General features: G+C 53.2%; 1 protein-coding gene and 1 non-coding gene across 5 annotated transcripts in view; one reads left to right on the forward strand and one right to left on the reverse strand.

Moving 5' to 3' along the window:
• The window catches only part of RAD54L2 (RAD54 like 2), a 127,819-nt gene that overhangs the window by 72,921 nt on the left and 37,228 nt on the right, over positions 1 to 17,670 (forward strand). For 3 of the 4 annotated variants that reach the window (XM_078613145.1, XM_078613143.1, XM_078613147.1), the window contains exons 3-6: positions 14,096 to 14,303; positions 14,580 to 14,692; positions 15,938 to 16,015; positions 16,206 to 16,471. In XM_078613145.1, coding sequence (XP_078469271.1) covers positions 14,096 to 14,303; positions 14,580 to 14,692; positions 15,938 to 16,015; positions 16,206 to 16,471 — 665 coding nt within the window. The remainder of the gene's footprint in view (positions 1 to 14,095; positions 14,304 to 14,579; positions 14,693 to 15,937; positions 16,016 to 16,205; positions 16,472 to 17,670) is intronic. The other variant, XM_078613144.1, reaches the window with a different exon arrangement.
• TRNAS-GCU (transfer RNA serine (anticodon GCU)) lies at positions 7,847 to 7,928 on the reverse strand. Its single transcript has one exon. It is a non-coding gene; the product is annotated as a tRNA-Ser (tRNA).

The following is a 17,670-nucleotide window of genomic DNA, read 5'->3' on the forward strand; positions in this document are numbered from 1 at the left end:
ATCTCGGGTGACAAACACCCACTTAGTATCTCGGGTGACAAACACCCACTTAGCTACCCTGGCGACTAACGCCCTCTTAGCTACCCTGGCGACTAACGCCCACTGAGCTATTCTGGCGACTAACGCCCTCTTAGCTACCCTGGCGACTAACGCCCACTGAGCTATTCTGGCGACTAACGCCCACTGAGCTATTCGGGTGACAAACACCCACTTAGCTACCCTGGCGACTAACGCCCACTGAGCTACTCGGGACACTCCCTGCCCGGGGTGTCCGTCTTGACTGTGGGTCCCCAGCCCGACCCACGTGGGCGTCGGACCCCGGGTCCCACAGTCTCGCCTCCGAGCCACACAGGGCCCCGGTCCCCACAAGGACGGCGGGACTAGGGGTCTCGGGGCACTAGGTCTTCAGCTCCGTCTTCTGGTCTTCAACTGGGTAACTCTCCTCGAGTGCTCTCGCGCGTCCCCCTTTATACCCCACCTGCGGACGTCGCTGCGAGCACCCATCCTATTCGACCAATCACTGGGCGCTGGCTACGATCCTGTTTTCCCACATCTCAGCGTGCCTCAGCACCCACGCCGTGCCGCCCCGTCATTTGTCCCTCCCGGCGCGCGCGTCCACACCACGCCCACAACGCGTGCCCAACCCCGCACCCCGCGCCTCCCCGTGATCCATCACTGTCACAGTCGGCTGCTATAAAAATATACAAACCCCCCTGTGTGCCCCGTAACACAACACAACAACAAGAACAACAACTAACGTAACAACACAACACAACGCGAACACTACCATCCGCAACCATCAACCAATGCCACCGCGACAACAGAACAATATATACAATCCGGCGAGTGACAATAGCAATGTGTATGCAGAAAGAAAAATAAATGGAAAAATTGTTTTTTTTTTCTCTCTCGACTCGTGCAGCGTCCCATTCTTTCCGAGCGTCCCTACAACGGGACATTACCCCGGCAGAGGGGAACACCGGGCGAGCTCGGTGTCGAAAAGAAAATGTCTTCATGAAAATTGTTGTGCCCTAGCCCGAGTCCGCCTTGCCGGTCCGTCGTACGGCACCAGACGCGGTTGAACGTCCGGTGGTGCCGGCAGTTCAGGAAGACATTGGCCAGGCATCGAGGACCCGTGCGTGCCGCGGGGTTCAGGTTCCCGACGGTCAGCAGCCGTCAAGCCCGAGGCACCTGGGGGTGGGTCAGGTGGAGACACGTGAGGAGCAGCCTGCGACACCTCCCTCCCCAAGTCGACGGTCACATCACACGCCCGGTCATTACGGCACAGAACGGGGTCACACGGTGCCGCATAGGGCTTGAGTCGGGAGGGGTGCACGTACCAACGGCGTTTTTCCCATTTAATCTGTATACTCTGGGGTCGTGCAACCCGCACAATTTCCACCGGTCCCCTCCAAGGTCTCAACAATTTGGGGGACGTAGCCAACGGTGCATGTGGACAATGCAGCCAGGCCTTATCGCCTGGTTTCCAATCATGCGTATGCACCCTCCGCCCATGCAATCTCTCGTTCGCGATTTGCCGAGACCGCAAATTCAACCTCGCCGCCTCCCGCGCTTCAGTCAATTTGGCGATATTAAATTTGATGTGGTCTGCCAATTTTGATTTTGCACGTGGCTGGGAAATCCCCAGTTGGACGTCCATGGCCGGATCGGCCTCCCGCCCATACATAAGAAAAAATGGGGAAAACCCCGTCGCCGCATGAGGGGCCATTCGATAGGCCGCGAGTACCCCCGGCACCTGTAAGTCCCAATCAACCTGATCGTCGCAGACCTGTTGGCACAGCATAGACGTAATCGTCCTGTTCAGACGCCCAACCATCCCGTCAGTCTGCGGGTGGTAGGGGGAAGTACGCACTTTCATTGTACCCAACAGGTCGCACACCTCGCGCAACAAAACGCTCGAAAAATTCTTTCCTTGATCCGTCAGCAAGCGTTCGGGGGCGCCCTTGTCCAAAACATAACCCTGGACGAAGGCGTCCGCCACCGCTGCAGCCGACTGGTTGGCGAGTGGCCATGCCATGGGCCATCGGGTGAAGTATTCTACGCCAACCAGCAGGAACCTATTTCCCCTCGGTGTAGCAGGAAAGGGCCCCAAGATGTCCAACGCAACCAATTCGTTTGTGCGCGAAACTTGAATGGATTGCAGCGGTGGATTAGCTGCCAATGGTGGCGGTTTTCCTTTGGCGCACCCTACGCATCCTATAAGAATGTTCGCCACGTCGTTACCCATCCCCGGCCAATAATAGTCTCGCTGGATTAGGGCGAGCGTTTTGTGAAAACCCAGATGCATGAGCCGTTCATGAGCTGCCAGAACGACCCTACCCCGCATAGCAACAGGCACAACGAGCACGTGACGCCGGGACATGTTGTCCCACTTAATCAAAAGGCCCTGTCTGCACACCCAGGAACCGACCCGCGCATCCCCTACCTCGGGAGCGCCAACTTTTCGACGTAGCGTAAGTAGGGAGCTGTCGGACATTTGGAGACGGCCCCACTCAATGAGGGGCAACGACAACAGCGAATCCCTCCCCGTGGGAGCGTCGACTCCCAATTGCACTTTGGACAAGTTAGCAGAACCGGCACACAACGAGTCCAACCACTCTGTCCCCTCATCACTTGGAGGATGCGACTCGACAGTGAAATCCGCTTGAGCCACGAGCCGTTCCTCAACGGGTAGCGGCGCGGCGTGAGCCAGCACCGTTCCCTGCGCAATTACGGCCGGCCGCGACCCCGTATTCAGGACCATTACGAACGGCTCACTGTCCCCTCTCACCATGGTTTGAGCAACCGCTAAGTCGAGGCCCCTTCTGGCCCTGTTAGACGGCCCCAACAGCACCCCCTGTGCCACCGCACCCACCTCGAGTGGCTTCCTCAACCGAAGGGGTACCAACATTTGCGATCCCGGGGGCACCCGTACAGTCTGAGTTGCCAGCGCCTGCACCGTCGCACAAACCGTGCGTATTTTGGTAGGGCTCGTCAAGAACGCAACCCGCCGACCTGACGGAAGCTCAATGCAGGCCTGATCTATGAGAATTTTGATGGGCATTTTGGACAAAAAGTCCGTACCTAGCAAACAGGGAACGGCCAGCGATGATGATACAAAAATAGGGCCCGCCAATTTGACGTCACCAATGCAAATAGTCGCCCGAATCTGGCCGATGATCCCCAGGGATCTCCCATTCGCCGCATAAAATGGCACGTCCACTGGCAGAAGGGGTCTACTTTTGACGGGAAGAATGTTATAAATAAGGTCCGAAATGATAGTGGCCGACGCACCCGTGTCCACAAGCACCCGGACCTCAACCCCGTCAATGAACCCCGTTACCACGGACGACCCGGCCGACGCAGCCACTATCCTGTGGGCCAATTCGGACCATTCGACTGCTTGTGGGCCGTGTACGGACCCCCCTCGCCGAAATGAACCCCCGGCACCCAGCCGCGAACCCCCCACCGCCAAGCGGCGACCCGAATGTGCCGTGTTTGTGGACCGAGCGTGTGAGGTGCCGCGACTTGCCGGGTTTTGTTGGGATGACTTGTGGGCCTGGTCGTCGTCCCGATGTGGTCCTGTGGCGCGCTGACGCGGGGCCCGGCACCCGGCTGCGACGTGACCCCGAAGGCCGCAGTTGTAGCAGACGACGAGGGACGTCGTAGGTTTCGTTTGCTCCAGCTTGCGGGATGAACGTGTGGGCGAACGACCTCCCGTTCTCCACTCCCCCGGACGCGATGCAGCGAAGGCCTGCTCCTGATCCGCAGCTGGCTGAGGTTCGGCGATCGTGGCGGCCAGTGCCGCGTTCCCCGCCAATTTGCAGACGACCCCCGGCTTGCGTTTGAGGACCTCGTACGCGTGAATGCTCGTGGCGATCGCCAGGGAGCAGATATCCATTTCGTCCGCCACATTGATGGGGACCCCCAACTCGTGGGCCAACGCCAGCAGCTGCTCCGTCACCATGGCGTCCTTCCCCTCCTTGTCCATGCGGGGAAAAGCTGCGTCCGCCAAGGCGAGCAGCGCCGTGCGATAGGCGAGCGTCGTTTCTCCAGCCACCTTTCGCCGATCGTAGAACTGGTGGCGACAGGTGGAGGGCGGTCCGAACACCTTCGCCATCAGGTGTAGTGCGGCCTGGAGCGTAGAGTGGGACGACCTTGCAGCAGATGTGAAGGCTGCAAGCGCGTCGTCGTCGAGCATCGCTGGCAACGCACGCAGGGCAGTGGTGTCGGACCACCCCGACATCTCCTGATGAGCGAGGAACCTTCGTTGGAAGGCTCCCCAGTCGCCCCCATCCGCCTTGAACGCCGACAGCGCGGGCAATCTTTGCTGGAGGACCCGATCGTCGTCGACGTCGGAGAGATTTTCCCGCGCTCCGCTGTAGTTGTGTAAAATGTCGGCTCGGTCGTCAGGCACAAAATGGAGAGCTCCGGCGCGCGCTGATGACGTGGGCTGCGCTGAGCGGAGGTCTCCGGCCACGTGGTGTCCGTGCTTCCCGCCAATCGATGGCGGCCCCTCAAAAACGGCGGCAACTTCCAGACTTTTGGCGCGAAGCGCCTTTTGGCGGGATCCCTCCAACCTCGCTTTCTCCACCAACCCCGCAGCCGTTTTTTCGCTCGCCGGAACGGAGATGTCCGCCAAGACAGCGGCGGCGGCGAGTAGCAACTCCGCCAACCTGGAGTGTGCGTCTTGGAGGCTGGTGTCGGAGGCGAGCGGAGCGTCGGCCATCACCGCGAAGTGCTGCATCGGCGGCAACTCCTCGTCCTCTCCTCCCGAGGTTGGTGTCCCCGGTACGCCGTCGTCTTCCCGACCTCGCTCGTGGGTACGGGTAGTCTTCCTCGTGTCCATTCTTCTTGAAGACAGGTTCACTTCTGACGCCAGTTGTAATGTAGTAACTCGGCGGGAGACGACTTCACGGAGAGCACACTCTTTATTTTACCAAACTCGTTCACAGGTGACTAACACCCACTTAGTATCTCGGGTGACAAACACCCACTTAGTATCTCGGGTGACAAACACCCACTTAGTATCTCGGGTGACAAACACCCACTTAGCTACCCTGGCGACTAACGCCCTCTTAGCTACCCTGGCGACTAACGCCCACTGAGCTATTCTGGCGACTAACGCCCACTGAGCTATTCGGGTGACTAACACCCTCTTAGCTACCCTGGCGACTAACGCCCTCTTAGCTACCCTGGCGACTAACGCCCACTGAGCTATTCTGGCGACTAACGCCCACTGAGCTACTCGGGTGACTAACACCCTCTTAGCTACCCTGGCGACTAACGCCCTCTTAGCTACCCTGGCGACTAACGCCCACTGAGCTATTCTGGCGACTAACGCCCTCTTAGCTACCCTGGCGACTAACGCCCACTGAGCTATTCTGGCGACTAACGCCCACTGAGCTATTCGGGTGACTAACACCCTCTTAGCTACCCTGGCGACTAACGCCCTCTTAGCTACCCTGGCGACTAACGCCCACTGAGCTATTCTGGCGACTAACGCCCACTGAGCTACTCGGGTGACTAACACCCTCTTAGCTACCCTGGCGACTAACGCCCTCTTAGCTACCCTGGCGACTAACGCCCACTGAGCTATTCTGGCGACTAACGCCCACTGAGCTACTCGGGTGACAAACACCCACTTAGTATCTCGGGTGACAAACACCCACTTAGTATCTCGGGTGACAAACACCCACTTAGCTACCCTGGCGACTAACGCCCTCTTAGCTACCCTGGCGACTAACGCCCACTGAGCTATTCTGGCGACTAACGCCCTCTTAGCTACCCTGGCGACTAACGCCCACTGAGCTATTCTGGCGACTAACGCCCACTGAGCTATTCGGGTGACAAACACCCACTTAGCTACCCTGGCGACTAACGCCCACTGAGCTACTCGGGACACTCCCTGCCCGGGGTGTCCGTCTTGACTGTGGGTCCCCAGCCCGACCCACGTGGGCGTCGGACCCCGGGTCCCACAGTCTCGCCTCCGAGCCACACAGGGCCCCGGTCCCCACAAGGACGGCGGGACTAGGGGTCTCGGGGCACTAGGTCTTCAGCTCCGTCTTCTGGTCTTCAACTGGGTAACTCTCCTCGAGTGCTCTCGCGCGTCCCCCTTTATACCCCACCTGCGGACGTCGCTGCGAGCACCCATCCTATTCGACCAATCACTGGGCGCTGGCTACGATCCTGTTTTCCCACATCTCAGCGTGCCTCAGCACCCACGCCGCGCCGCCCCGTCATCTGTCCCTCCCGGCGCGCGCGTCCACACCACGCCCACAACGCGTGCCCAACCCCGCACCCCGCGCCGCCCCGTGATCCATCACTGTCACAGTCGGCGCACGTCAACACCACCACTACACTTGCAAGGCACTGCTGATTGTGTGCTTATCGAGTCGCTTTAGTTTCATAATTGACTTGTCCGGTAATGTGTGTGTATATTCGTTGTGTTGTTCCTCTTGATTTGTGTTTGATTTTGGTTTACGGTATATTGTATATATATTTATATATTTACTTGTTGATCACATGGCACTGAGCACCAGTTAGTTTATAGTGATCTCCGTTGAAGTTTGTATTTTATATTTCTCTCTATCTCTATGGGTTACGCCTTGATCACCCGCTGCCAGTCAAAACCGGCCTCGCATTGGCACGTCTTCTTGATCCGAGTTCACTGCGTGTCCACCCCCTGGCACCGCGCGCTTCGTGGCCCGCCACGGCAGATGCATTGCCCACATGAGTGATGCGTCTCTGCTATTCTTTCCCGCGCACGCTTTACCCGTGCTGCCAGTCTGGCCCACACAGCGAAGGCCACAGCAGCGTGTAATCTAGTTGCGCGCACCTTCTGGGACCGTTACTGATGGGGGCTCGTCTTTAACCGCTGGTGCTTCTCGGCTGTTGATGCTTTTGCGTTGACGGTTGCAGAGCCTGACTTTGACGTCGCGCTCGTTTGGGATCCTAGAGATTACGGATCGGTAGTGCCTGCAATGAAGGGGGAAGTTTTTTTACGGTTGTAACTCTTTCATTGGATCAGCAGCATCAGCTGGTGTTGTATTTAGTCTAGAGCGGTGTTTCTTAAACTTGTGTTTGGCCCGCGGACCACTCGGCCCATGCAAACATTTCTGTGGACCACCCAGCCTCCCACCCCTGGTGACAAAACACATTCAATTATCTCTTAATACCAGGAATACAAAATGATTCATATTACTGGAACATACGGGTTTTTTTAGGGAGGGGTGATGCATTTAGATGTTAGGGTTTAGGATAATTTTATCAGGGTAGTTTACCTAACTTAATTTTTTAATGAAATTTCATGAGTTAAATATTAGTGTCCAAAACAAAAGGTGTAAAAATTATCATTATTTCCAGATCAACCTGCATTTGTGTCAGCCGACAGACTAGGCCTCGGCAAGGTAAGGTAAAAGTTAAAAGGTAAAAAATTTACCCGTAAAAACAAAGTTTTTCACTATAAATCCTTTATATGCGTGGCGGCTAGAGTCCTCTCGTCCTCTGGCTTGAGATGGCTGCCACCTATGGGTCAGATGATTGCCTGCCACCATTAAGCAATTGGTAATTAAATATTATTTATTTTTTCCTAAAAAGTGTAAAATTGAGAAAAAAAATTTTTACGAAAATAAATCGTCACACACAACGAGTCTGTGTGCAAAATGTCAGCTCGATTGGATCACGGGAAGTGGGTTAAAAAACGACCGAAAGATTTGCACGGTCGTAAGCGCGCAAGCAAATGAACTTAATATAAAGGATTTAAAAACGACCGAAAGATTTGCACGGTCGTAAGCGCGCAAGCAAGCAAGTGAGCTTAATATAAAGGATTTTTTTAAAAAAATCGCGACGAAGCTGGGATTCGAACCCACGCGTGCAGAGCACAATGGATTAGCAGTCCATCGCTTTAACCACTCGGCCACCTCGTCTCACGCACTCACACACGCAAGCACATACAACCAGAACCAGGATGAAGACTTGCACGCACATACATACAAACAGACCCCCCCCCCCACACACACAGTCATACCATTATTTTTTCCTAAAAAGTGTACAATTTTGGAAAAAAAAAAATTCACGAACATTAATTGTCACGAACAACGAGTCTGTGTAGAAAATGTCAGCTCGATTGGATCACGGGAAGTGGGTTAAAAAACGACTGAAAGATTTGCACGGTCCTAAGCAAGCAAGTGAACTTAATATAAAGGATTTAAAAAGCAACGAGCCTACTTTTACCTTACCTTTTACCTTATCACAATACAATCACTCCTACCCTACCTTTTACCCTTCAGCAGGTAAGGTAAAAGGTAAAAAGTAACGAGCCTACCTTTTACCCTACCTTTTACCCTTACCCCATACAAATTACCCAATTACAGGGTAATTACTAGGGAACTACACATGAACAAGGTTTATAACGGTAAATGCTAGGTAGAGCGCTTTACTCATATAGAATACTCTCGATGATTCCAATTTTACACGCTCATTGTTGTTGTTGTTGTCTTCGTCGTTGTCGTCATTGTTGTATCCTCAAATCTTGTAACTCAAATTTTACCCACTTCCTAATGGGGTATTGACTGCAAACTTGGTATACTTATGTCATACTGATGACAATACTATATTCTATCATAAAATGTTTTTATTTTTAAACATTATTTTTTATATGTTATGTTTCGGCTTGGGTCTAATTGTCCACACTCAACTGACGTTGGCTGTAAATCACCACGGACCCTTACGTTATGGCAAACTTCGGGGCCACTTCCTGGAGTCGTGGAGTTCTGCCATTACTAGTACATTTCATAAAAGCGTGTTTTAAAAAATGTTTTTTTTAATATTACTTATTAAATGGAGGCCATGAACTGCGCCACGGAGCTTTTAGTGGTAAACTAGGTACCGTATTTACCGGGTAATACTTCGCGCTTCCTTTACCCTACCGGGTAATTCTTCCGAGCTACCTTTACCCTACCCTTTACCTTACCCCTTGGCATGTCGACACCTTTACCCTTTACTTTTACCCTTTTACCCGGTAAAAAGGGTAAATTACCTTACCTTGCCGAGGCCTACGACAGACCGCCTCGGACCATTGGGGGTGCGGGGACCACACTCTGAGAACCGCTGCTCTAGAGCAGCGGTTCCCAGCCTGTGGTCCCCGTACCCCTGGTGGTCTGGGAGGTTACTACAGTGGGGGGGTTCCTCAGAAAATTAAAATAATAACATCCTCACCAACAAAATGTACAGTGTCAGATTAAAAATAATTTGACAGAGTTTCTAAAACCTTTAACTGTCCTTTATTTGACTAGTACAGCATTTCCTCGCCAACCGCGGTGGTTAGGTTAATGGAAAAGGCCGCGGTAGGTAAATCCGCGGGTGGTAAAATAGAGGGGGCATTTGGGAAATGGGGGGTTAGGCAACCATGGTCGCAGTCAGACTCGTCATAGATTAACCAAGTTGCCTGTTTATTCACTAAACACTGACTAAAATACAGTACAATACACAATAACATAAAAATAAATAAACATTACATTAATTTAACATACCTTTAATATTGAGGATAGAAGTCTGTGATGATGACAATGAGAGGATGGGGAAAGGGGTGGTCAGAAGGAGGAGGGGCTCGGCCCACTGATTGGGCAGGCACGGGAGCAGGCACGGGGGCGGCAGGCGCACAGTGGTGCTGCTGGCTGGATCAGTAGTGCTGAATCGGCCAGCATCTCTTATGGTCACGCGGTGGCATATAGGACACTTTTCGAAGCACCACCAGCAACACTAGTGACGTGGTTTGTGCGCTGCGAGAATCGCAACAAAGCAGACCCCCAGAAAGCTGATGAGCTACTCAGCACCACGGGTGGGCGTGGTGGTGCAGAGGAGAACCGCGGTCCCGCGAAATTTATATATACGTGTTGCGGACCCATGCTTACCCGTGGATACTCAACATTTCCAGGCCGCGGTTGGTAAATTATAATAAACCGTGTATTCTGTGGTGGGCGAGGATTTTCTGTAGACTTGTATAGTATTCTTTTTAATTATTGCTTTTATTTAGGTCTTTGGCGCCAGTGTGCGACGCGAACGCGTCATACACCCGTCGTACTTACAGGGTGGCAACGCAAAGTGAAAGGTAGCGGAGATAATTAAAAATGAACCTGGTGGATTCAAACAGGCACGCTTAAGGTGGAAAGAAGCTGCGCAAATTAGCAAAATGGCGGTGGGATTGCAAAGTTAAACTTGCAGCATAAGCAAAGTGAACGAAAATATGCGGAACTACAGCAATAAGTCCTTAGAATTGGGATCAACCTGGACTCGTGCTGAAGAGGAGCCCTTGGCCATTGTGCGTTCTTTGTGGTGAAGTGCTGTTAAATTAAATCTGAAAACCAGCCAATCCTCGTCGGCACTTAGTACTAAACACAGCGAGTATGTACGCATGCAAGCCAGATACATTTTTTTACAACAAACTCCGAGAATGAAATTAAAGTAAGAACATGATGTGGTGTACAGCCACAGGCAGTGATGAATGCAACAGCCGTGGAAGCTTCTTATCGAATAGCTTTACTCGTAGCAAAAGACAGGAAAGCGGCACACAATTGGAGAAGAGATATTGTTACCAGCGGCAAAGGAAATGGTGAGTACCGTGCAAGGAGAGGAGGCTTGCAAGCAAACGAATGTAAATCTCCCTGTCAGACAACACAGTTCAACGCAGAATTGGAGAGATGGCCCAGAACGTGAAGGAACAAGCTGATGGCGAGTACGCGCAAAAGCCGCTTTCTGATGTTGCAACACGTTCAAACCTCCTTGCGTTCATCCGGTATGCATTCAATGGAGAGGAGAATGAGGAACTCCCTCTTTTGCAAATCGTAGCCTACACGCGCAACTGCAGAGGCCATTTTTGAGAGCGATATTGATAGTCAAAAATGTGTCGTAATTAGCACTGACGGAGGGTCATGCTGTGAAAGGCCAGATTTGTTCCTCATGTTAAAGCTGTTGGCACCATTAAGCAATATCCATCCACTGTAGCATCCACAGGGAGGTGCTAGCTGCACAGAAAATGCCCACTGACTGCAGACGGCATTGGAGGAATCCTTTGAATTCAATAATAATTTGCGGCTCTACGTGACGAGATGGGTAGGGACCACCGTCAACCACTTCTGTTGCATACTCAAGTCCACTGGCTTTTTTGAGGAGAGGTACTCGCACGCCTGTTTTGTATGTTTGTTGAACTTTTTTAAACGTTCTGCAATCAACCCGGCAGAGAGGCAGCTTCCTCTGGTGAAACTTCCTGTGGCTCCAGCTTCATCGTCAGATGAAGTAGAAGAAGGGGCAGGCGATCCTGCCCCTTCGTCTGCATCACTCCACCACTGCTCACCCCAAGAGGCCTTGGATCAGTAGCTTTTAATCCATCTTTGATACATTCAATCTATTTCTATTTATTTAAAATGTATGTTAACTTATGCATGTTTCTACACTTCATGTCTGTATGAATATTTGTTGAACTTCTTTTGCACCTTACGTAGCCAACCGTGCTAATCGGAGGTTGCAGGAGTTGCGTGACGAAGTGAGGATTTTTCTCTACTCGGGCTTTAAGTTTGAGTTTTCACATCACTTCGGTGTTTTTTTTTTCCCCGGTTAGTTAAGTTGCCATATTTGGCAGATGTTTTAAGCCACCTAAAATGGACTTAACCTAAACCTACAGGGAAAAAGCCGTGACTTTGTTCCATATTCATGGCAAGATATGATCAAGAAATGAGATCTGTGGTCCCGTCAACTTGATCCATCGAACTACTATTCCAAATCTTTCAGATTTTTTGTATATATGTTGTGGATGTATCTATCTAAATAGCCAACCATGCTAATCGGAGGTGCGGGGGAAGGACAACAAATGAAACATAAAAATCAGTTAAAAAAAATAGCTTTCAGTCTAGATTTAAAAGTGTATAGCTCCGGTGGCTTCCAAATATAGGAAAGAAGAGTGTTCTAGATGGCCGCAGAAGCGCATCTGAAAGCGTGCAATGCGGTGACCGTCTTTAATCGATGGTTAGCCAAAATCCGCTGCTGCGAAGATGACCGTAGTTTGCATGATGGTTTATACTCCTTGACGAGATCAGCAAGGTCTCGTGGTTCATTTGTGGCAAGCACTTTGTGCGTAATGAGTGCCGACCTTATAACAATGTATTCATTCAGCAAACAGGAACCTGTGTAGCTCGGCGATCATTGGACAGACATGGCCGGATCTTACAGTACCCTTCACGACACATGCCAAGAGAATTTTGTACAGGCTGCACCTTGCTAATGTTTTTGCCAGACGTCCCGTAGAGTAGTGATTTGCAATAATTGAGCCTTGTCAATATTATGCTACACACCATCGTGTTGGCTATGTCACGATTCAATAGTGCCCGAATTCCATAGAACGCTGATGTGAAAATTGCAGGACCTTACAATATTTTGGACATGGTGATCAAGCGACATATTCCGGTCGACTATGTTGCCGAGCCTCTTTAGAGGAGTAGATAACAAAATCCTGGAGTCTGCGACCACCACAACTGATCCAAACATTTTTTTCGCCTGAGCCCGAGTGCCAAACAGCTTTTCATTAAACGAGTTATTCAGTATAAACACATTCCCGCACATGTACTGCTATGCCCCACGAATGTATTTGTTGAGGTAAGTTAATAAGAAGTTCACAATTGAAAGTGCTTACATTACAATTGATTACCTTCTTCGTCGTCGTCGTTTCTCCTGTCCAACCTATACGGTCTTTTCTCAATACTCTGCACAGGCCACCGCTTCTGTGGTGTTTCCATTTGCCAAATCTTGAGGAAGTGCATTGTGGTTGCTGCAGGGCATCTCAGGAGATAATCCACGTGGTGTGCGTCTCCTGACAAGCACGTCGGTCGGTGGCGTTGAAGCCACCCCACCCCCATGATTTCACGAGAGAGTTGCATCTGCCGAGACTCACTCTCTTCAGTCTGTTTAGGCTCCGCCACGCGAGCCATTTGGAATTGGGAGCTCGGATGCGAGCTCCCTCGGTGGGGGGGGGGGGGTGATTCCTCGCCGGCTACATTCGGCAGGTTTGTCGTCGCTTGTTGTTTTTTCCTCTTTTCTTTTTGCCCGAGGGACCTTTCTGGCAGATTCCGGTGATGTTGGGGGTCAGTGATAGTGGGGCACAAGAAGCGTAGTATTACTTTGTTTTGCACGTTAGATTTCCATGTATTTAACAGGAGTCTAAACAGAACAAATCGCGGCGTGTGTTAGTCCGCAAAATGTCTGGCGGTTGAAAAGGGGGTCCCGCACACTCTAAAAGGTTGGGACCTGTTTCGCTAGAGGCTCTGTTAATCTGTTGTTGTTGGCTGTGTCCATTGTTTTGCAATGCTTGCTGCAACATGTTACCTCGAAGAACCTGAAAGCGCTCTTCATCAGACGCCACTCTCGTTGTCCGGTGCATGAGCATCCGCACGCGGGGTGAGGCCACTACTGTTTGCGCGTGGCGGTGGCGGCAGTGGTGGCGGTGTGGTTTCTCGTGCAGGTTCACACCAGCGTCGAGTTCTCTTCTATCCTGAGGTTTACGCTCAATACGGTGGCGAGAGGGCGCCACAGTGGCGAGATGTAAATCCCTCGCCTGGTGTGCAGGAGGTTGTGGGTTCCATCCCTACCCTGACGGCTGTTGTATATTTGGAGTTTGCGTGTCTCTCTCCCCGTAGTCGTGTGGATTTTTTTCCGGGTCTTCCGGTTTTTCCCTCCACATTTTAGAATCAACATCACGAGTATTTGGCTGCTATAAATTTCCACACGATAAGCCATTTTGTGATAGCCAGGTGGCTTCATAGCTCAGTGGGCCTTACCTGGTAATAAAAGCCCAACAAAGGGGCGTTCGCCAATTTCCTTCCACCTCCGTGATGAACGCAAGGTTGCTGAGTGTCCGTGAGTCGAGGCAGAGCCAGGAGATTGTCTCCTGTGCATGCCTCCCACGTGTGTGCCACACGTGCGGGGTGATGGAGACGGTCGTGGAGAGCGAGGACTTGTCAGCTGTGCAGATGGCGACGTTGTCATTGAGAATGGCGGAGGTGACTGCGACGACACTCTCATCCGTTTCTCCGTCGTGTGTGTTCAGCAGAGAGCGATGGGGATTCCGCGGGTGCTGGTGAGGAGAAAGAGGCGGGGGGCGAGGGCCGGCCGCCCAAGGATCCGGCCGCCAGCGTGGTGCCCTCCAGGAAGCGGGCGGACCGTGCAGCGGCACTGGGGACCTCGCGTGGCACAGCCATCGCCAGGAAGAGGCAGAAGAGTTCCACTCACTCCGGTCACATGCGGAGAAACATTCGGTGCCTAGCACGCACTCGCCCTGCACACGCGCCCTGCACGCGCGCCCTGCACACCCCCATACATTCCCCGCACACCTCACACAATGCCCTGTGTTGAGGTGGTTGTGGTGTTGATGTAGCTGTGGTTGTGTTGTGGTTGTGGTGTTGATGTGGTTGTTGTGTTGATGGGGCTGTGGTTGTGTTGTGGTTGTGGTGTTGATGTGGTGGTTGTGTTGATGTGGCTGTGGTTGTTGTGGTTGTGGTGTTGATGTGGCGGTGGTGGTGCTTCGGCTCTAGGAAGCTCCTTCGTCCGGAGCAGCTTGAGGCCGACACTCTCGCCGCTCAGCTGGAGGAGCTGGAGCGGCGCAAGAGACTCGAGCAGACGGCCTACAAGCCCAGCCAGCCCGACGGTATGCCACTCTAGACCCCACTCTCGACCCCACTCTAGACCCCACTGTAGACCCTGCTGGAGACCCCACTCTAGACCCCACTGTAGACCCCACTCTAGACCCCACTCTAGACCCCAACATATATCCTACTATAGCCCACTCTAGACCCCACTCTAGACCCCACCCTAGACCCCACTCTAGACCCCACTGTAGACCCCACTGTAGACCCCACTGTAGACCCCACTGTAGACCCCACTGTAGACCCCACCGTAGACCCCACCGTAGACCCCACCCTAGACCCCACCCTAGACCCCACTCTAGACCCCACTCTAGACCCCACCCTAGACCCCAACCTAGACCCCACCCTAGACCCCACCGTAGACCCCACCCTAGACCCCACCCTAGACCCCACCCTAGACCCCACCCTAGACCCCACTCTAGACCCCACTCTAGACCCCACTGTAGACCCCACTCTAGACCCCACTCTAGACCCCACTCTAGACCCCACCCTAGACCCCACCCTAGACCCCACTCTAGACCCCACTGTAGACCCCACTGTAGACCCCACTGTAGACCACACTCTAGACCCCACTGTAGACCCCACTGTAGACCCCACTGTAAACCCCACTGTAGACCCCACCCTAGACCCCACCGTAGACCCCACTCTAGACCCCACTCTAGACCCCACCCTAGACCCCACCGTAGACCCCACCGTAGACCCCACTCTGGACCCCACTCTGGACCCCACTCTAGACCCCACTCTAGACCCCACTGTAGACCCCACCCTAGACCCCACTGTAGACCCCACCCTAGACCCCACCCTAGACCCCACTCTAGACCCCACTCTAGACCCCACTCTAGACCCCACCGTAGACCCCACCCTAGACCCCACTCTAGACCCCACCCTAGACCCCACCCTAGACCCCACCCTAGACCCCACTCTAGACCCCACCCTAGACCCCACCCTAGACCCCACCCTAGACCCCACCCTAGACCCCACCCTAGACCCCACTCTAGACCCCACCCTAGACCCCACCCTAGACCCCACCCTAGACCCCACTCTAGACCCCACTCTAGACCCCACTGTAGACCCCACTGTAGACCCCACTGTTAAACCCCACTCTAGACCCCACTTTAGACCCCAACATATATCCTACTATAGCCCACTCCAGACCCCACGCGAGAGCCCACTCTAGAGTGAAGACAGCTCAGGCAGGGGTTGTTAACTTGGGCCGTGCTGCCGGGCGGCCGTGTGTGCTGGTGCAGGCTCGGCCTTGGAAGAGGTCGCGCGGGAGAGCGAGGTTATCTGCGTGAGCAGCAGTGAAGATGACGCGCCCAGCCATGGTGAGACCTAACGCAGCCTGTCAGAGCACACACCGCGTGTGTATCACCACCAGCACACCACACACCACACACTAGTATGCACACCTCACACATACAACACGCCGCACACATACGCACCACACACCGCACAGCACCCCGTGTACACGGCACGCACACTGCACACAATGCTCATAGCGCTCTGCGTCTGCAGGCGACGTGATCGAGCTGAGCTCGGAGGACGAGGCTGTGCACGTGATCGGCTCCGAGTCGAGCGGCTCCAGCGCCGACGAGGCCGGGGCGGACGACGCCGAGGCGGCGGCGGCCGCCGCATCAGTGGCGGCTCTGGGCTCGCACTGCAACGACGCGCGCAACCAGCCCGACGTGGCGGGGCGCGTGCTCGTCAACGTCAACCGCCCGCCCGACGAGCCCGACATCTTCATGGCGCCTCAGCTGGCGCGTGTCGTCAAGCCGCACCAGGTGCCGCGCCAACCTCGTACCAGCTCCCCGCCTCCCCTCCCCCAACCCCCCCCCCGCTATTGCGTGGGGTCGTCAACGCGCAAACGCCCACGCATGTGCGCGAATCATCGCGAGAGAGACAAGGGGTGAGAGGGACACATGCGGGGAGAGAGGGACACATACGGGGAGAGAGGGACAGACACGGGGAGAGAGAGACAAGGGCAGACAGACACAGGGAGAGAGACACATGGGGAAAGATCGACGGACGAGGCGAGAGTGAGAGAAGGACACGGGGAGATAGAGACACAGACATGGGGAGAGAGAGAAAGAGAAGCAGATAGAGGGATAGAGAGACACGCGGGGAAAGAGACACACGGAGGGGGGGATGGCGACACGAGGAAGGAGAGACGTGGGAAGAGAGTTCTAGTTCAAGTAGACTTCTTTTAACCAGGTGAGAGTGTAAGGGACCAGGGTGAGTCTCGTTTGAAGGAGTGGCCTAGATCACCTAAATGACAAAAGCAAAGCAAACTATAGCAATGAAGTTCATAGCAATCTTAATAAAAACACAAACATAAATCCCATGTTAAATCAATGCTAAACATTTAATTCCCTGCAGCGAGAATTACAAAAGTAAGGCACAGAAATATTAAACATTAAACAGATATATAGGGATATAGTAAACCAATCTAAATTTAACATTTTACCAGGTAAGGCCCACTGAATCTCTCGACCACGTGGTTCGGTGCATCCGTGAGTTTTCCCGCTCTCACCACAATTTCACGATTTGTTTGTAAATCTGTTGTGTCCGGGCGATAGTGGCTGTGACCGCGGCCTGTAAAATCCAGCACTGTGGAGGCAGCGAGGGTTGGAGGATCATCGCACCAACGTTGCGAAGCTCTCTTCCTGTGGGCATCGAGGTGCCATACCGTGGCTCTCAGGGAGAAGGCAGTACAGCAAGTGGACTAATCGTCATCTCTTTCTATCTGTACGAGGGATAGAGCGTTGCCCCCTTGTGTGCGTTGTTTTCCTCCAAGTGCTCCGGTTAACGAGTAAACACTAGTTAACTCTTTCCTGTTCTGATGATGTACGGAACGGAACCTGAAGAAAAACTAAAATAAGATAACTTTATTGGTACTGAGGCTCCCACAAGGCCATGCGGGAGGGCATGTGGCACAGTTTGGCGCCAGCTATCGTAGAGTGCGGTCTCTGCGGTGAGTACA

This window comes from Lampetra planeri, chromosome 40 (assembly GCF_965212315.1).
Source record: "Lampetra planeri chromosome 40, kcLamPlan1.2.h2, whole genome shotgun sequence".
NCBI classification, from domain to species: domain Eukaryota; kingdom Metazoa; phylum Chordata; class Hyperoartia; order Petromyzontiformes; family Petromyzontidae; genus Lampetra; species Lampetra planeri.